Here is a 21824-nt window from a genome sequence, read left to right on the forward strand (position 1 = left end):
ACCAGTGGAACAACCTGCCTCCAGAAGCGGTGAATGCTCCAACACTGGAAGTTTTTAAGAAGAGACTGGACAGCCATTTGTCTGAAATGGTATAGGGTTTCCTGCCTGAGCAGGGGGTTGGACTAGATGACCTTCAAGGTTCCTTCCAACTTTACTATTATTATTATTATTATTATTATTATTATTATTATTATTATTAATATTTCCATGACTTGTTTTATTTAGGAAATGCTAATATGTTCTTTAGGATAATCCTCACTGAAATAAGCAGTGAATATTTTCTTTAACTCTTATGAATTTTACGAACAGAAAGACTTCCAATGAAAAAAGACCCTTTAACACAGGGACGTGAATTCAACAGTGTATTTTCCAAAGCCTTGTACAAACATAATTGGAACTTTTACTCATTTGCACTAATAAGGTTGCAAATATTTTGATTAAGGCATGTAAAGGATGTTTAAACCTACTAACTTTATCTTTGTATATGCAAAGTTGTTTTCTTTTGCCCTTTTTTCCACATGACCCACACCATTTATAAGATTAGTGTCAGTGGTGGGATTCAAATATGAGAACAACCGGTTCTCTGTGTGGATGCTGTTTCTGGAAGTCCATTCTGGGCCAGGGCAGCAAAAAATTAGCTACCGGTTCTTCTGAAGTGGTGCGAACCGGCTGAATCCCACCACTGGTTACTGTTCATCTAATTTTTCCTAGACATGTCCTTTCTATGGGTTCTAAATCTCTATCTCATCATATTTGTTGATATTTTAAAAAAGCAACCAAGATTCTGCTCGCTTCCTATTGGATAAAGCAGTGTTTCTTAATCTTGGCAACTTTAAGATGTATGAACTTCAATTTCCAAAAGAGTTGTTGTCAAGGTTGAAATCACTGTGGTAAAGTGTTTTATCCACACTTCCTCATCTTGAAATATACTTGAAGGACTGAGATGATGAACTTCATATCACCTGCAGACCTGGTTGTGCTGTTAGAGATAATCAGTGTGGTGGTGATGGCATGTGCTTGTAGGTGGGGTTTGTAGCCCTAGATTTCTGGAGATTATGGTGAGATGCCTCTGTGGGGCTGAGGTCAATTAAAAGAGGCTTCTTTGTGCAGCATCAACGCCACTTATTCATGCAGGCTACTTCATAAATATGATTCATTTAGGCACACCAGAATATCTTCACATTCATACAAATATATACAAATTTAATCCCATATAAACAGAACCTTTTTTTGTTTCCTAATTTTATTCTTTTTGTTTGCGAAAAGGCTAGCTGTGCTATGAAAGAATATATCAATAATGTTCTCAGATAAATTAATGACTCCATTCTGGTAAATGGAATGTGAAGATTATTTGATTTCAGCAATCTCTTATCTATGCATCCCTGGGTTTACTTCAGATGTGCTCCAGAAACAGAAGTTCTTTGGAGGAGATTTTGGGGTGCAGGAGTTATAGTGGAAATGGGAGAACACCCAAAATCCTCTTTCTCCCTATTTCACAAATAGATGACTTCTATTGTCATGGGAACTTTAGTATGATACCATTTAGTATTTACCACATAAGCAACAACCTGTGTGTTCATGCATACACACAGATACACACACATATATATTTAACTTAAAAGTATTACTGTGGTATATATGTGTGTGTGTGTGCCTAAATACCATAATTTTTAATATAATAAAAATGCATATTTCACTCCCAAATGTCTTCTTTTTGGAATGTCAATATAGTAATCCTACCACCAAGATTTCAGAGTCATATTATCCAAATAAGTTAATCTGATTAGTATATTGCTAAATAGAAGTTAGCAAGGGGGAAGAACTATAATATCTGAAATCGTTCCCAGTCTTGCTTAGGCTGGCTGTTATCTATTATTCTGAAGATACAAATGAATTCATATTCATTAGTTTTAGACATACAAGCTGTATTCAGAGGAATGCTGAAATAACTGCATTTAGTTAAGTTACAGAAGAAAATAGAAAACAAATATCGAAACACATGCAAGCAAAGCAACAGAGTGGAAATCTGCGACTATTTTAGATAGAAACATAGAAAACTGTTGATATTACAATGCCTTAATTAATCAGTCTGCTGATTTCATTGGATCCCTTATAACCAACTTTACAGTCCTTGTTATCATATGCAATTTTTTTCCAAGCAAAATATCCAAAGAAAGAACTCCTTTTAAATCTGTGCTCAGATTATTTTCCTTCATCTCATGTTATTCAGAAGAAAAAAATCTTTGTCTATGTTACTTTCTTGAATATTAAAAAAAAAATCTCTCACGAATTCAAATACTACTTGAGATTCACATACCCACAGACACACATAAAAGCCAGACATCCTTATTTTTGCTGCATTAAATGCAATGTAACTAGAAATATCCCCAAAGCAATTAAGCAAAAGGCAGGAAATCTATGTCTCCATCCAGTAAAAGATAATTACTTAGTAAGATAAGAACTGTTAATCTGTTATCCTTTAATGCAGGGGTAAGGAATTTTTTGGCAGCTTGGTATAATTTACTATTTTCAATGCCGGAAGCAACACAGAGTGAGAAAATTAATGACATTCTGTCATCATAAAAGTAAGTCAGATATTTTTTCATAGATATTTAATTATTGTATCTTTTTATATTCAAAATTTATTTAAGGGCATAGCACACTTTCTTATTTCATGTTCCCACTGGAAACAGAATTTTTTGCGGTATGTTTCATGGAAAAGGTCAATGAATAAGATGTTCAGGAACATTGTTTGATCTACAATTACTGGATTGCCCATGCTTAAATGAGGAGAAGGAGAAAAAGATACAATTACACTTAGATACCATTGTTGGCTCTAGAATTCAAGCTAGGATTCTTATGAGCCAGCAGTCTGCTGCAGCCCCCAGAAAGGCCAATACAGTCCTAGACTGCATCAACAGAGGGATAGTATCAAGATCCTGTGGAGTGTTAGTACCACTTTATACTGCACTGGTATAAGACCACACTTGGAATACCGTTTTGGGTGACAACAAAAGAAAAAATATGTTGAGACTCTAGAAAGAATGCAAAGAGCAACAAAGATAACCAACGTTGAATGGTTGGAGCAATTGGGAACATCTAGTCTAATAAGAAAAGGATTATGGGTGACATCATAGCAGTCTTTCAATCTTTGTGAGGTTGTCACAGAGAAGAGGGGGCTGAATCTATTCTCCAAACTCTGTTATTCTGTATTCTGTCAATAGCAGCCCTTTCAGATATGTTCAGCTTGAAGACAGAGCTATAATTTTAGAAGCTTTCTGGGGAGATTTGTGGCAATAATCAGAAATATGTCACTATGCCTGATGACAAACAAGTGATTATTAAATGTTAAAAGAGGGCAGAGATGCCAGATGACGTGCACCTCTTCATATCCGTTTAATCTTTCAGAGCTCTACATCAAAATTATTGTAGTACTTGAGCTTTTCTTTGCACATTGGAAAAGCAACATATAAACACTTTTAAAAGACAATTTTAAAATTAAGCCAGTACATTTATTGTGCAAGTGTGCATATGGGTCCTTTAACAGCAACCTTCCTTATTTCTATATTTTGGTTCAGATGCCTATATTTTCACACATGCACACACATGTGTGTATGTGTGTGTGCATATGTGTCTGTTGAATAGAATCTTGATGAGAAACACCTGCAGGAGATTCCCTTGATGTTTTGTTCCAGTGCTTGAAGGCTGTTGGAGTCTGGATTGGGTAAAACAAGCTGAAGCTGAATCCCAGAAAGAGTTGTTGTTTCTCTATCAAGGTACTCAGACAATTGCAGTGTTCTTGAAAGACTGGCACTGTCTCTGAAAAGTCCTTGATTTGAGGACTCCCCGATTCCCAGCTACTGCTTCATGGGCAGGCAATGGCTTTGTTAAGAGACGACACATGTGTGAAACATTATCGGCAGATTCAATAGTATGGTTTGCACCTGTTTTCTATTACACAGAACTGTCAAATATTTGCTAAAAAAAATGCCTTCAGTTTTACATGTTGGAAAGTCCCATGTAAAACTATTTAAGTAAGACAGCTGCTTAGATACTTGATAAATATTTTCAGCTGCTGCCAGCTGAAGAGAGCAGCTGGATCCTATGTATTTCTTTTCCTAAACATCTTAGCAAAGGAAAGGAAAACTGAACCACCAGTGTTTCTCACAGACAGTTCCAAAACTGGTAGATTATAACATATTTATCTAGTATATCCTTTCCGTACATTTGAAGAATGAAGGTGCAGCTCAACAATTGAATACAACCCAAAATGTCCGTACTTTGAAAACTTCCTAATTTGTCAGAAATTGCAAGAATTCCACATTTTTTTTTAATTTTGGGAGTAAAGCATTCTATTCAGTAGAAAAACATTGATTTTGTGCAATTTGGTTTCTCTCAGTCTTTTATATTTCCAATTCTATTTCAAATTCCGTTATCAGTTTCAGTGTGTTAAAATAAACGATACAAACAAAGAAGAAAAGCTACTAAGGCAAAATCATGGAAGGGGAGGATGGACTGGACTTTCTGCTCTGAATATTTCACTGTTTTATTTACTTTTATTTCAATATTTATGAACTGATTATGGATAAAATATCAATATAATAAAACTAAGTTTAAAAAATTAAGAAAATGTTTTAAAAATTAAGATAAAAACAAAATGTTTTTCAAAATGAGTCAAAAGAGTTTAAAAATTAATCCTAGAATATCAAAGACAAAAAAAAATCAATGTTATCTGTCTAAAACTGATGGAACAACATGTAAAAAAAAGAGTTTCAGAGGATGCTGCTACAGAAAAGTTTTAACTTCATAGCTGCAATCCTAGAGTCTCTGCATGGTAAGTCTGATAAAGACTCCAATTTGGGGGTAAGCTTGTAGATAGGAAGGTGATGTTTTAAGTTTGCCTCCATACCTGCAACAAGCATTGTCTATAGAAAAATACAAGTGTTTACAATTTTTCAAATGCATTTTTAAAAAGAGAACTGAACTATTTCCCACATTTAATTTAAAGTTCAACATACAAAAAGAATGTGAGAAATACCACATCAGATAGGTTGCAGCAGCTATCCCAGACATGGACCAGTTTATATTAGAGATGGAATTACCCATTCCTTAAGCCACACACTAATTTGAGTGATTGCTCTTCTTCAGTTTTTATACTGTGTAAGTTTTTGTTTTAGTCTGGTTCATCTGATAATATGCAGATCAGTTATAGACACAGGTTCATTTAGAAATATGAAAAAAATTATTTCATGTATTTAATAGTAGAATCAGGTCACATTTCAAGGGTATGATGTTTGAATAATACTGGGGGGGTGTTAATGCCCCATAATATGGGTAAGGCTGGAGAAAAATTAAATAGATCTGGACAAAACACTAATCTTGATTTAAATGTAATTAAAATTTGATCTCATTAATTAAATATGGTCAACATGTTGATTTAATGATTTAATAAGAAACATAAAAGTCAATTTCAACTACTTTTAATTATAAAGGAAGCACAAAAATGGTAACAGAGGTAATTTGAAAGAATAATAAAGCATGTTGAAAAGAAGACAGCAAAACTAAAGCACCTTTCACTGGAGAAGAAAAATTGAGAAACGGAAGGATGGTTTTTTGGCAAGGTATTAGTCTAAAGGCTTTTAAAATGGATGTTATCCAATTCTTAACAGGACAAAACAAACCTTTCTTAATGATAATAAACTACCGAATTAAATGATATACCACACTAACCTTTGATATATGCTGTAAAAATGGAGTTTTGCTATCAGTTCCAAAAATTTGGATTACTCTGGATAAAAACAATGCCATTTTCCATTGATGTTGAATGATATCAACTTCCATGATTCTGTATTAGGGAAAGCTGAGGACTTTATGGCCTCCATGGGAAGTACGGGTATGTCCCTGGCTGGTTATCTCTGGTATGTCTTACAGATTCTGTCTTCTTTTTTTGTTTAGCATTACACATATCTCTTTGCAAAGCATTGACCATTTTGGATGCTGCCATTATGCCCTCTCTCACCCACTCAGGAAAGGCATAGCTTAGGCCTCAGGTGGCAGAGAAAATGCCACCATCTTTATGGTCAAGATAGGAATGACTGACATTTGGGACATACTGTATGCAGGGCAAATGGCAGATTCAAATAGTCTATCCCAGGCACTTAGGAATTTTCCAAATTTTCTGGCATACAATTCTGTTGATTGCCTGATGACTATTAGCTAGGGAAGTGACAAAGTCACTCAAATTCATTAAAGTCTTGACTCTTCATGGGAGGAATCTATGGCTTGTTAATTTATTCAGGACCCCTTTAGCCATGTAATTTTTAAAGAAGTACTTACAATGTTCTTGAGCATTTTCTCTGTCACCTGTGGCCTAAGCTATACCTTTCCTGACTGGGTGAGAGAGAGGACATAATGGCAGCATCTAAGATGGTCAATGCCTTGCTTTGGAATTGGTATGGCCTGAAAGAGGCTACAAGCTTCGGTTGACTTTATTGAACCTGGCCATATTTGACAACTATCAAGCAACTTCCCTTTTGGTGGCTGGGGTGAGAGTATACATTATTCTGATATTGATTCAAAGCTTGCCAGAGGTGCTGTTTCTTCATCACAATTATCTAACAGTTCCAATACTGATTTTCAGGCAAGTAAGCATACTCCCAAGAGATCAGATATATGACATGGAGATCTTGCTTGCCTGGACTTCTGGTAAATATTATGGCAAACTGACATCTTTGGAAGAGAGAGGTGACATTGTGGCTGAAAACATCATCCAGATTCTGGATCCGGACCTCTGAAGTCTCTCTGATGAGAGATCTTGAGATTGCCCATGTGTACTGTGGACAATTGTTTTTCATGAACAAAGATGGGAATCAAATGGCTGAGAGTTCCTAGATTCCATCAAGAGTATAGCTGTAATATTGTCAGATCCAAATCCATCTGAGTGTAAGCCTTTATTTAGTTACACCTAATAGACAGAATCTTATCAAACTAAAGATGTAACTAACTTACTAGAAATATTCTCAGAGATTCTAGATTGTGGCTATCGTCAACCTCTTGGCCTGTTTGATGACTGGCAGTAGATATCAGTAATGGGTTATGGAGGTATTATAGGCTAGGCACCAGTTTCCAAAACATTTCTTGGTACAATTTATAATGCTGGTTGCTGGTTTTAATTTATAAAGTTCTAAATGGCTTGGCACCAAGTATAGTGTATTTGATTTGTATTTAATTTACTATGTACTGCTAAGGGTATTGTAATTATAAAGTATAACAATTAAATACTAAATAGATAATTGTGCATTGTTTGTAGAAGAAAGAAAAAACAGTGTTTGAACATATTGCCCTTTGGACTCTTTTACAAAATTCCATCCTTTTTAGCAGTTAGAATAAAGCATTTTTATAAGCAAACTAGATAAAACCTGTACTACATTTTAGGTGGCTGAAAGCTATGAATATCAGTTATAACTAAGTTAGATACTGTAATGAATCAGAGGCACTGCATGGGACCAGGAAATATTTGTGTCTTTTCTCTCCATTTGGCAAAGGCAAATATGGTACAGTTTTAAAATGTAAACATGATCTGGAAAATCTCATTAGGCATGCGTTAAAAAGCTATTTGGATAGCTTTTCTTTGTAATTGAAATGAGAAATGGTTATGCACACTGATTTCTGTATGCACATCAAAATTATCTCAAAAGTCACTGAACCACTTGATCAGCCTGAGCCATTTTACCTAGAGCTTGCTCTTTTAAAGAAGCCGGAGTAATAGCAGGAGTGATAAAAAGTTATTTAGATCAGCTAACAGAACTCACAGCAAAAGGGAAAAGATAATTCAACAGAAATTAAGTTTTATTCCCTAACAGAGAGCAACAGGAGAAACAAAAGCTGGAAAATAATGAGAAAAGAGTTTCTGTTTTTGTTTTGCTTTGTATAAAAGGGCTTTTCAATTATTGGGATTCAGAAAAAGTGAAGCAGATCTTGTGTTTGAAGTCTATTTCAGGATTACCGTTCTGGCAGAATCAAACTTGAAGTTAACTTCAAACATTGAACTATTCAACAAAAAAATGCAAAGGTTTTTTTTTTAAGACCAAGGAACTATATTAAACAGTTTATGCAAAAACAAAGCATCATTTGGTACATTTAAGAAGCCATAACAAAAGCCAAACTGGCAATTTTAAGATCTATTCCATTTTATATATTAAAATTCCACTTAAAGGAGCAAAAATCCATATGTTGCTATACTCTAAAAATGGTGATAATAAAAGATGAATCTTAGAATATATTGTTCAACATTCTGAATAGAGACAGTCTGGGAAATATGGCTATTCTTTTAGATGACGCGCATGGATAGGTGGAAGGAGATAAAAATACAGAAAGACTGAAACATGACGGAGAATTTTGATTTATGAATATTTGCTTAGAAAAAAAGCCCTGCTTGTTTTTGGTATGTGGCATAATTGCAAGTCTTTTCATTTATATATATGGAAAAATTAACTAGGATGAATTCTAGATTAGATTTTTACAATGAAAGACTGGAATCAGCATAGGGAGTATACTGTATGGGCAATGAGAAGTTCTGAATATAGCATAATGTACAATGTGTTTAGGAGAAAAGGGATATTTGTAAAGATTCTAGTCTTCAAGAGCAAAAAACTGTTAAAATAAAAAATGGCTGAGAAAATGGGAATAAAGACACTCATACAGGCAATAAAGACACTCATACAGCAAATATATCCATATTTTGAAAACTGCTGACTTACCTGCACCACCCCTGTACAGGAATCCAAAAAGATGCAGCCTTTGGGCTCTTTTGAGATCTTCTCATCTTTATAAAAGTTCATTATGTACGAGTGGTCTGATAATTGTGTCAGTTGAAAATAGCGCTTTTTGAACGACTGTGTGAAAATAAGAAACAGAATTGGCTATAACACACATTATTTCTGATAAGATGCTTAATTCATAGAAAATAGAAAATGAAACACCACTAATAATCATGAAGAACAATAATCTTTGATAGACAATGGAACTGGCCTCTTTACTGTCATTTACACTGAAACGGTACATATGCTTATTTCGAACTATCCATTGAATTCAGTACAGCTTATGCCCAGGCAAATGCTTACTGCTGACACATATTTTCATTGATTACATTTTGGAGCTAAGCAAACAAGTAAAAATACAAAGAAAAAAATGATGATGAGAATTATGTCAGAGGACAGATATTAAACAATGAAAAGGAGTTTGGTATTAGGGCTTCTTGTTTTTTTTGCCAATGGAAACTAACATTTCTCTCCTTTTACAATAGAAAATAGTAGTAATTTTCTTACCCGAACTGTAATACTATTATTTACTGTGCTATTAAAATTCCCCTTATAAAGCCAGCCAGATTTGAAAACTCCAGTTCCTCCTCCTCCTCCACCGCCTTTCGAAGATGAGTGAGATGTTGTATCCTGATTGAAAGACATTAATACCTCTTTGATTTTTTTTGTTTCCCACAAGACAAAAACTCAGAATATGCTGCTGAAATTTTTATAACTATGCACTTTCTAATAATGGTAACACCTCTCAGAACTGTTAGATATATAATTTTCTTTAGAAAATGTGTTTCCTTTAAAAAAAAAACCTGAAAATTTATTTATTTATTCAACAAATTTATATAGCTATCCATCTACCAGTGGTCAACAACAATAAAAACGTAGGGCAAAAATAAATTTTAAAAACCATATAGCTCTATCCTGAGTTTCATTAATATCCTGGCCCCAGTATTGGAGAAAAACTGATCTTTGTGGTAAGCCAACAAGTTTTGGGTGGTTTGATTTTCCAAGGGCAGCAGCTGTAACAAAGAAGCCACATCACATGACACTACTGGGGATCTGGACCTATTCTACTAGATCTAGAAGCATTTATGAATAATAAAGAGAAAGTGGACAGTCATATACTTACTTCATCCTTGTCAACATCTTCATGATCAATTTCAAAAGAATGTGAAGGAAGTTTCTCTGGTCGGTATTCATGCCTAAAGAAGAAAATGTTTTAGTGGTGCTGTTAATGTATGTGCCTGTATATTTTCATACAACATAAAAAACTATGGAGCGGTGGTGGTGCAGGGGTTAGAATGCAGTAACCAGGAGTTTGATTCCTTCGATTCTACTAGCTCAAAGTTGACTCAGCCTTCCATCCTTCTGAGGTTGGTAAAACGAGGACCCAGATGGTCGAGGGCAATATGCTGATTCTGTAAACCACTTAGAGAGTTCTGTAAAGTACTATGAAGTGGTATATAAACCTAAGCCATAGTGCTATTGCTGTATCACTGATTACTTACAAGAATTAAAAACATAGAATGAAACCCAACAAGCCACAGCATATAATAGTTTAATTTCATAGCACAACATAACAGCATAAAAATAGAACTGGTCTACATGAGAAATGCTGGATAATCCTTAAGTGGACCCTCTAGTTTTATCCTATATTGGATTGCTTGCACTGAGTGGGGCATGGATCACATATCTTAGTATTAGATATGTGCTTAGGGCATATAATAAAACATAAAACATACAGAAGGAGGACTCAAAATAAGTGAGAAAATTATTATCTGAATATATTTGAAGTACACCTCAGTTGTTTCTTTAGACATTAACAGAGGTGTTAAAAATAAATTCTTAATTATAATCCAGATGCATTTTATATTGCCTCTTAGTCCATACTCCGTTCTGTGTGGGCTGTTTCATGACTTTCAGTTACACTGAAAATGTAAGATACATTATAATAGTTATTTACAGAAAAAGGCAAATCTTTTAAACCTTTAATTCCCAAAGCAAAGCAGAACCCATCACATTAATCAGAAAACATCACACTACTTTTATGAGTGCAAATCCATTCTGCAACAGAAATGAACACTAATGTTTTCCTCCAAATGGCTAGATAGGTCTATGGCTAATTCACTGAAGATAACTGAGATGACATGACATTTTCTTCAGTTATGAAATGGGAGATCTCTATAAAATTGGGCCACCAAGTCCTGGAAAAACTATCACAGAAAAATAAATGGTTTAAAAGTTCATTATCCAAGAGACCATCTTTTGCATGCTGAACTTATCTAGCTGTTAAGATCTGCAGAAGACACCCATTTGAGGGTTCCCTCACTGTCAGATTTGTCTTTCTGACATTGGGGAGAGAGTCTTCGAAGCTACTTTCAGGCTACGGAATGCATTTAATTTGGGAATTGCATTGGTTCTCAACTTTCTTAGCCTTTAAAACATATATAATACTACATGCCATTAACTTTGATTGATTCTGTATTCATTTCACCCTGAGTTCTTGCTGGGGTAGAAAGATGTATCATAAATTGAATGAATAAATGATATTGCAATCTAGCCATTTTACAGTTACCTATCATAGAGATTCAGAGGAGAATCTACACAAGAATATGCCTTTGTCATCTAGGAAAATGTTGATGACTGTGGGAAAGGACTGTCTTAATAACAACCAGAGGTATTACTGAATACCAGTTAAGGTACTTGATTAAATATTTATCAAAACTATATTTCAAAGAACATGTATAATAATTCCCATTGAAATCATATACCTTTAGTTGATTATTACACAAGTTGGGCTAAGAATCATGAACAAAACAATTTGGGATCTCAATTATGCACTTTTATTTTAGTAAATGCAAATTAATGTGTAGTTTTAACACATTGCTTGTAAAGTGGAAAATGATTCATGCCTTTTTCCTTATGTTTTGAAAGCATGACAGTATGGATTATGATTGATTATTTTATACATTATTGAAGTGCTAATTCCTGATACCAAAAAGACCATCTCACTAGAATTTCTGAATTATATTAGAAACATTAGAAACACTGAGTTTTGTTTAGCCTTAATTATAAGCACCTTTAATGCTAAAAATAGAATGAAGAGTTGTTTCTTCCTTTTAAAAATGCAGTTTGTTAAAAAAAAATACCCTCAGGAGTCAGCTATTAGTGGAAGTCCTATGCTGGTTGCTAAACACATGACTGAGGCATAGAATGCAAAGTGAACTAAATACTTCTTAGATTTTACTTCTCAGTTTACAGGATAAAACACCATGCATGAATTGGGCCTTTAAAATCTATGCCAGACTTTTTGTCTCCAAATGAGCCACATCATTTGCTCGCTTCCTCATAAATGTATTTTTAGAAAAGTAGAAGCTTCCTATCTATTAAAATATGCTTCTAAGCATAGTTGAGTGCTCCAAATCTATATTTCTCTCAATGTATTGGCTAATACAACTTGCCTACAGATATGGAAACAATTGAATCATCCAAGTGCAGTGTTTCAAATTTCAGTTATACCACCACCATAATACAACTGCTCACTTCTACTTCATATTATTCTTGTTCAAAATGCAAGACAAGGTGTGATTAATATTTTAAAAATGGGAAGTATTTAATTCTTTCAAGTCTATGCTGGTCCTAGGCCTATATTTTCTGCTATGTGAAAAACAGTTTGCTTTAAAGGATAGCCTTCACCTTCTAGATGAAGGTTTTGTTTTAATAAGAATCTTTATAAAGCTGTGGGTTGCTGGAGGATAATAGAATTCAAAATATCCTCTTCTACACAATAGTTTATATAGCACTTTGGATGTGTTTGGGTGTTTGGGACAGGAAACAAGAAACACCTATCTAAAACTCTTAAAAGCACCAATATTTGTAACTCAAGCACCAATATTTGTAACTCAGATTTTGGGGTCTGTGGTACTCTCTGAAATTTAAAGAACTCTTTAAGGCAGCTGCTATATGATTCTATTTCATTCCAGCACAATTAGACATTTATTAGAAGAGTCAAACATGATAACTATAACATGAAATGTTTGCATAATGTATCCTTAGATAATTTATTGGAGACCAGAGGCAGTTGTTCTGTGTGATCAAGACAATTATGTTTAAATTTAATATTTCAAAAGAAAAAAAAAGAAATCATAGTGTCTTACTGTGGTAGATGTTTAAAGTCTTCTGAATACTGTTCATATTTGTAGACTACAATATGCCATTGGGAACTGTAATATTTACATGCCTAAAACAATAAAGAAGAAAATATTAGATTAAGAAGGAAAATCAATTAGGTTTGGTTGGAATGTATGTATTGTTTGTAAGTACGTTACAAATGTACATTTAATCTTAATATGGATCTGTTGCCAGTATAAGCATTTTGTAGGTAACTTTCTCTAGCAGAAGTGTTTTGATATGCAATTTATTGACCTAAGAACTGAATGGCAACATTAGGGAAAATAAAAACAATTCAAAAAGGTAATTGTGTTTCAATCCTGGGAAGCACATATGAGATTAGGTCACTGAAAAACACAGTTTAAAGAGGTTTTCCAGATAAAATTTTGATAAAACAAGCATAGAATAATTAATGGTTGCAATACATAATACAGTTTTATTTTATGAAAAAAAACTTCTAAGCTTTTTCTTATATTTTCAAAAGCATATTGTATTTCTTCACCTAATACTACATATTATTTTTGAAAATAATATTTACATTCCACTGAAAGCAATGATAAAACACCAGTTTTTATTATAATATGTACTGTGCCTATAATGCAATCAGTTGTAATTTAACTGTCATATTTTTTCCCACATAAAAATTACTCAATTCTACATCACCCCAGAGGTTTTTTTGCTCCAGAGTATGAATTGGTTTTTGAGCCTCTTAAAATTTCTTGTTGGTGTTTTGAAACATCAATCAAACATAAATCTGTAGCTCACTGCAAATCCCAAAAGCAGGCTTACTAATGATCAGGAAAGCTGGAGCTTCTGTCACACATTTTGTATCTAAATGCTATGGAGAACATAGTATATTGATAATGACAACCAGGTCATTTGTCAACTTTCATTTAAAGAAATTTTTATGTTTTCAATTGCAAGCTATGTAAAAGATATTACAGTACTTAAATAATTAGATGACAAAGAGACCAAATTTTGTGATATGCTAAGTGTGTACACTGTTATCTAATCATACATGTGGCTGGATCAAGTACAAACTGACTTAAGTTCTAATTTGATCAGAAGGACAGAAGCTTTAAATAGCTTTAGATAAGTTGCAGTTCTTGGCTTTGGCTGCCCATCTAAAAGTAAGAACTAAAAAAATAAATAAAAGTAGTCAGTGCCTAACGAGAGTAAGAAATTCCAATATTAGCTTGCTGCTATTTCTTTTCTTTCTTAGAAATGCAATGTGAATTGCATATGAAAAAGTTTAATAAAATGCAGCAGGACCAATCCTTACAATGCTGATTGGTGGAACAAGAACACTTTTCTCTCAGTTTAGCAAAAGTTTGGGTTACATAGTATATGTACATTTGATTATCAGTAACATGTACTACTATATGAGCCTGTGAGAAAGCTCATTCAGTGAGTTGGATCTAGAATAGAACAGAACCCACATTTTATTCATTCTCTAGTAGGCGACAGACAAAAAGCACATTATTAAAGAAACAGGCAATTTTCTCCCTCTCCCTCTTTTGCTGATATTTCTGTTGCTAGTCTTATATGTGAGACAATGGCACAGTTATGCAAAAGTAGGGAATCAACATAGATTTAATTCTCAATTATATCCTTGCCTGCTTGAGTGTTTGTAAACAGATTCAAAATTGGCATGTACAAATATCAGTTCTTACACACTAGTAGAAGGAATTGCATTCATAGACTTTTTACAGCTTGTATAGGCAAAATAAAAAGAACATTCAAACAACATTAACTGCCTTGATTAAACTTAAAAAAAAGTATGACGAATTTCATAGAGCTTGGATTGTTCTGCCCTAGATGTGCACAAAATGTCTCAGGAAAACTGTTCTTGCCAGTTAATTAGGAACTAGAGAGTGCTACAAATCCTAGAAATAGAAATAAACAAATTGCTTATCCCACTTTGCACTTATCAACATTTATAAAATATAATAAGTGTAAAGTTGATGCGAGTCATTATCCTAGACTTAGCTGGAAAAGGCCCCTGGTTATGTTCTGAAATTGTCTTTGATATTTTTATGGCATATATCAACCAGGAGATACTGGAAGAAGAGGACATCATCCTACAGATAAATACGGGAAGTACAATTCTGAACTGAAAATAAAACTAATTATCTTTTTCATATAAAAAACAGCTGTGTTCCTCCGCAGCTATGTAAGATTTAGGTCTCTCTAGACAAAATTGGGTTACTCTAGGCATCAAATAAGTCCCAAGATATCAGGTTAGATATACAAAAAGAAAAGCATGTTACAATGGCATATTTGGCTCTATTAGTAGCATGTGACCACATGTAACCAAAATAAGTGTGATATTATTTCAATTATTTTGCCTTACTTTGCCTAGAGGTCCATATGTCATTTTATTTTCAAATATTTTCCTGCAACATAGTCACAGAACAGTAGCATGAAAACCTCTCAGATACCTTCCCACCCACCCATCCATTGTGAAAAATCTCAGGTACCAAACTTCAAGCCCACGTGAAAGAAAGACCAGGCAGCAGACTAGGAGGAACGAGGTCACACAATGGGGCTATCAGATCTAGACTGCAAAGAACCAAATGAAGACATCTTGGCAACAAAGAATGAGAAATTTCTAAACAATATATCTTATCTGCCATCTAGTGTTGTCTGTTCTTGGGGTTTTTTTTCAGATCAATTAATCCTATCACATGGCTAGTTCTAGTTCTCTAACAAAAGCAGCTCTATGCTTCACTGATATCTCTGTCAGCTCCTTAGTCGCTGGGATGTGTATTTTCTTGCCCTGACAAGAGAAGATTGGTGGGGACCCTATGGTTGATAGATGATTGATTTGGAGGTAGAAACTAAGAAGCAGCAGCTCCTTCTTTACTTTCTCCTTCCTTTTGCTCTTCTTGTATACTACACTCCTACTTGGGTTTATGCAACCAGTTTTTCAGGGGCAAAGGATGAGGCAAGGAAAGATCATTGCATGTTCTTGAGAAAAAGTGTAATAAATTCATTATATACAAACAGAAAACAAATTCTACAGCAGAGAACCGTAAATATTATTTTCATGGAAATCATTTCAATGTGTTTAATTGACGAATTAAACAAATGCAGTTGATGAGAAATGGAGATTTTGATATAAAGCTAATTAAGCAGCCAAGTTCCAACTCAAATTCCAGAGTTAAAGATGGAAACAAACATTTAAACACTTTATATTCAAGACTCAAAGAGAAGAAAATTTCGTTTAAATTGATTCAGTTTTAGACATTCAATTTAATAAAAGATTCAACCATTGGCTGTTGTGGGGAAACATCAGAAAACCTGTTGCTTCTTCATCTTTGGCAAATTTGATGGAAATAATGAGAATGAATAATGAACTGTAAATAGCACTAACTCTTTCAACTGGTTAACCTACAAGGATTAGAATTCATTACAATAACATTTCAAGTATGTCCCCCATAACTCAATTAAGTCAGAAAGAGAAGGGATGAGGGATTGGCAGCACAACATCCTCCAAACTGCCCATCATCACAGAGATATTGTGATGAACCAAGGCAGAAAGTGTACTTCTCTACCTTAAAAATAATATATTTTAAAATCAATTTAAAAGTAAGCTCTCACTAAATATCACAGAGTTTACTACTCTCTGACTTCTAGCTTTTCTAAGGGTTCACTAACAAGATTAGTCTTTTTGATTAGGAAACAACATATGCTGTTTGTGCAATGCCATTTAATTTAAATATTTTATTTTAATTTAATTGCAGTTTTAATTTGCATGGCTTGCATAATCAGGATATTTTAGAGCATTTCTTCTGTTTTTTTGCTTAGGTATCTCCTTACTTTTTGGAATCTGAGAGAGAGGACTACAGCCTCAATACCAAATATACAAGATCTTACTCATTCTTTTCTTTCTGAGATTGCAAGGCCCTACTTAGTGCAGAATGTTTGACAACAAATATTTAGACTATTTCTGTTATAAATGGGAGAGGGATTTTGTTTCAGAAATAGAAGGAGGAAAATCAAAGTAGACAGAATAAAATAAAATAAGGAAATATAGCTTACCTAGGAAATGCCACATGACACACATACTGTACAGTAGCTTAAGATATATGGAATAAGATACTGTATGTGAAATAATTAAAATAATGGAATATTTTAATATTAGAAGAACATAATAGAAACAGCGATGGAACTCAGAATATCCTCATTTTGAATCTTGGCAATTATGCCCATCATATAAAACGGAAGAAAATCCTAGTACAACTAATATTTTGTGCTGAGGCATCGCTTTGTGCTGGCTAAATAGATACACACTTGGAGATGATACATGGAATGTGTGCCTTACAGTTTAAGAAGAAAATTTAAATACTATATCCTGGCATAATTCCATTAACCAAATTCCCACTGAAATCATAATTCCTTTTTCCAGCATTTGCCATTGCATCATGACTCTCACACCTCTTTTGGCTCCATGGGAAGGTTCAGCTGAGCTGTAACCTTGCCAGTTTGCAACATTTTCCAGATTAAAAAAAAATGTGTCGAGTTCTACTCTGAAATGAATCTCTATTCCAAGAAAGACTATGAAGCCAGAACTGGCCTTGTTATTATGCTGAGCATCAGTTTTTGAAGTTTTCAAGGTCCTGCTCATTTCTCTGAAGATCACAGCTAGAAATAGGATACTTTGTCAAAGGCAGCCCTTGCTAAGTCAGGAATTCAGCTAAACCAGGAAAACAACTTCCACAAATGTACAAAAGTCATGATGTGTGAAGCTCTTTCTACTGAAGTCTTATTTGGGGGTCTTAATTACAGAATTCTGTTCATAGGAAGACTCCTCAAAAGAATTAAGTCAGATCACTGTTTTAAGATATGCACATTCTAAAAAGGCTCTTTGCTTCAAAAAGAGAAAAAGTAGGAGGCAATCTATTGCCCATAATGCCTGGCCTGTGAATAATACATGAATGGTAATAGTCTAGCTCAGAGTTCTCCATAGTGGTCACAATTGATCCTTCCCCCCGGGTCAATGTATTAACTATGATTGTTGTTAGTATTATTCATATTGCATATAGATTGTCAAGCGCCCACATTTTGATCGTGTGACCATGAGAATGCTGCAATAGTCATGAGGGCAATGACCAGATGTAAGCCACTTTTTTTGAGTGCTGCTGGAAAACATTTTTTTAATTCTATAAAATGCTCTACCTGTTGATTTGGAAAAGTAAAATACTCTCACTGATGGCCATTCTTTATTTTCACTTGAGTTAAAATCATGAATTTAACTCTTAGCTTTATGAATAATCTTTGATTAATTTAAATTGATCTTATCATCCAAACATAAATATGATTGTCCTTTGTTAGTGCACACTTACAAAGAACACCTGCTCTGTTCCTGGGAGACTATATTTATACTGTTATCAAAATAAGTTCTTGAAGATAGGAAGTGCTCAACAAAATCTGCTCCACAATCTTAAAGATAGAATTATTATATATATAACCAAACATAAAAGACAGCATTATGGAAGCTTGAATTGAGAGTCTACATATCAAGGATGCATATTAATTTTCTAAGAATGCTCAATCTACTGTCTGTTGTTTATTTCTTAATTTATTTATTACTCTATAAGAATTAGCAGTATTAAAAAAAATTGATGGTTGTAAGGGTGATTATCATAATCTGCAAAACATACCCAGCCCCAATAATCAGAACTAGAATAAGACAATGATTCAGAATTTGGGCTTCTTTTAATTTGTCTTGTAGTTTTCAAGTTCCTTTTCCCATGCAGTATAGGACGGAAACTAAAAAAAATGCATAAGCTTGCAAAGATTCAAACATTTTAATTAAAAACAGCTGAAGTGAAAACTTTGTTTACTAAACAGTCAAATGCATATGTTTTAAATTAATGCAGCTTTTACATAATCTTCATTACAGGGCTGAAAAATTAACAAATAAAAATAACTATTTTAATCCTTCTGGCTTCTTCTCAGATAATACTTCCCAGTGATGACAATGTCAATCCATACTGTATGAATTTATTAAACTTATGCACTACTTTTTATAACAAATCATGTAGTGATTTGTAGATTAAAAACAAAACATTATTTAAAAAAATAAAGTACAAAAATGAGTGTACTTCTAATGACTTCCTGGTCACATACATATATTTCTAGACAATAACTTAAACTTACAACTCTGAGAATTCATTTTTCCCCAATAATTTTATTAATTTTACACACAGAGACAGATAGATATGTACTGTATATCTGTAGGGGATGAGCTGTTAAGAAATATGAAATATAAATAATAAAATATAATATATATTAGTGCAGAGAAAACACCCCATAAATTAGAAGAAACTTTCCCCTTTATATCTAGCAACATCAGCATTTTATTGTTGTCTCTTAAAATACATCTAAATACTTCTTCATTCTAGATGTCATATTTTTTTAATAAACCCATATCTAAATCTGCAATTCTCCCTATTAATCAGCAAAAGCCCAGTTAAAGTTAAGAGATATAAGAACCTAAATATTTATATCTCCATTTCCATTTAAGCAAATTCTTTCAGCCCCAAAAACCAAGAAAAACATGTGATGATTCTTCCAAACTCTTTATTGTTCTATACCTACAGACAGAATCTTGCCAAACTAAAGAACCCTGCTATCTTCATAAGCCTATATTCAGAGAACTATTAGGAAGGGCCTGTCTTAACCCTCTTTCTGTCAGACAAACTATTTGAACTGAGTTGTCCCTTATTCCTCTGGAATGCACCTTCTCCCTCCTGTGAATCCACATCAGTACAGTCCACCACAAATTCCTCCTAATCCCTTTCTTCAAATAATTAAAGTCCAATCCCAATTAAGAATTAAATATTGTGGGGAAACATCTTAGAAATTGATTCATTATACCTAATTAAATATTTCAAAAAATAATTATCATCATCTGAGATAATTTTTTATTCAAAGACAAACCAAAAACTAAAGACACAAGCAAGTCTGATTTTGCCTATATTTCTGAGATCAATCAAGAACAGCAAGGTCCTGACACAAATATACATCTAGGAAGAACTACAGAACAATTGCCAAGTAACAGATACAACATAGTGTTAATATCTGCAAGCTGAAAAGCAATACCCAGAAAAGAAAAAAAATGGTCATGGTGTTGAAAGTTGCAGCACAGCATTATTTTTTAAAAAAATATCTCATGAAAAAAATTGTATATGCAAGGTTAAGTAGAGCAAAGAATGATAACTTTACCTCTTTAACAAATAAATATTCTGCCTTTTGTTCTGCCTCTTCAGGAACTGATGAGTACAGTGTTTTTATTTCCCAGGGAATTGTGGCTATCTAATGGGAAATCAACAAAGAGAGAATAAAAGTTCACATCTGAGCACATAAAAGAATGATAAATAACATAGGTAGTCAAATAGGGTAATTAAGGGCTGAGTACATCTTAATGATTACAGCATCATTAGATAGCTTACATAGGAATTTGCATGCAAAGTATATTTTCAATCATCACAGATCAATCATGCATCAATTTTCATCTCATTTTCATGAATATTCTATGGGCAGAAAGGTAGGATCTATATTGGAATAATACATAAGAGATAATTCTGTATTTGGTTTTTTTTGGGGTGAGGGGGAGATATTATTTGAACCCATGAATGAGTTTTGCAACACTCACAACGTGCCTTTTCCTGATAGAGAAAAACGTGGAAAAATGTACCTGAAAGACAGAATATTGTGCATCCAGCTTTCGGAAGTGTGCTACCTCAAATAAATCCTGAGTAGTCAAGGAATAAGAATAACTGTAATGCATGGATACCTGTGCGAACAAACCCTAATTTCATGGGCAGAGATTTTTTTCCACTGATAGAAAAGCCTTTTTAAAAATAGTATAGGAAAATCTGACCTTTTTCTAATTTATATTACCTTAATGAAATATATAGTATCCACGTTACTACAGTAAATTCCTTTAAACTGAAAAATGGCAAGATATAAATATTTTAAAAATATTAATATTTGAGAGACTTTTTAAGAAAATTTCAGTATTATCAGTTGTATATAAGAGGGTTTTGGTAATATTGATTCCTTTTTATTCCTGCTCATAAACCTACTTGAACATCCAGGACTGTTATTATGCTTCTGAAAAGATACCTTTCAGAGATTATCAAAAGCAGCACAACCAGGCTGTATTTTTGCTTCAGTTTTCATCAGGATAAATTGGATGGGTTAATAGCCTTCCAACCTCAAATTAGCTTAGCTGGAAAATGAAGCTTTCTTTTTAACTGTCAATGCAAGGGTTGTTTTGCCAGTTTAACATAAATTTCATAGAAAACTAAATTCAATAACCCTGGAAGCAACTGCTGTTTTTTTTTACTTCCTGCTGAAGTTGAATCTGTAATAGAATTACTATAAATACATTTCTTTACACATATATTTCAAGTTGTGATACAGAAGCACTTACTATTTATTCGTAACAGTAAAATATTGTTAACAGCAAAATGGATACAATTAAGAGGCAGAACTGCAAACCAGTTTCATAATGACAAACCATTTACATAATTCTATAAAACTGAGATTTATATACCTATGTTAACGTGTAAATATCTCGTCTCTTCTACTCATACAATTTGAAAGAGATTATTATAATCTTCAGGAAAGCAAGATGGATATTCTATTTATTTTAAACGTTTGGATCTGCCAGGAAAAATGCTACCTTTGATTGAAAAATTTGGGGAGGAAATTGGAAAACCTTTAGAATTTCAGAGTGTTGTGTAATCTATTATAATATAGTGAATTACACAGTTTGCTCTCTGTCCTATGTGTTCCCTCTTGTTCTTTTTCTTACATAATTATTCT

The 21824-nt window shown here is 33.5% G+C and overlaps 1 protein-coding gene across 1 annotated transcript in view; it reads right to left on the minus strand.

The window, feature by feature from the left end:
* Positions 1-21824, minus strand: part of LOC107294263 (dedicator of cytokinesis protein 10) — a 53616-nt gene that overhangs the window by 20730 nt on the left and 11062 nt on the right. Inside the window, exons 3-7 of the mRNA XM_015823483.1 lie at positions 20217-20306; positions 12971-13053; positions 9943-10015; positions 9327-9449; positions 8760-8894 (exon numbers count right to left, since the gene is read on the minus strand). Coding sequence (XP_015678969.1) covers positions 8760-8894; positions 9327-9449; positions 9943-10015; positions 12971-13053; positions 20217-20306 — 504 coding nt within the window. The remainder of the gene's footprint in view (positions 1-8759; positions 8895-9326; positions 9450-9942; positions 10016-12970; positions 13054-20216; positions 20307-21824) is intronic.

Source organism: Protobothrops mucrosquamatus, unplaced genomic scaffold (assembly GCF_001527695.2).
Source record: "Protobothrops mucrosquamatus isolate PMUCROS unplaced genomic scaffold, P.Mucros_1.0 scaffold1882, whole genome shotgun sequence".
NCBI lineage: Eukaryota > Metazoa > Chordata > Lepidosauria > Squamata > Viperidae > Protobothrops > Protobothrops mucrosquamatus.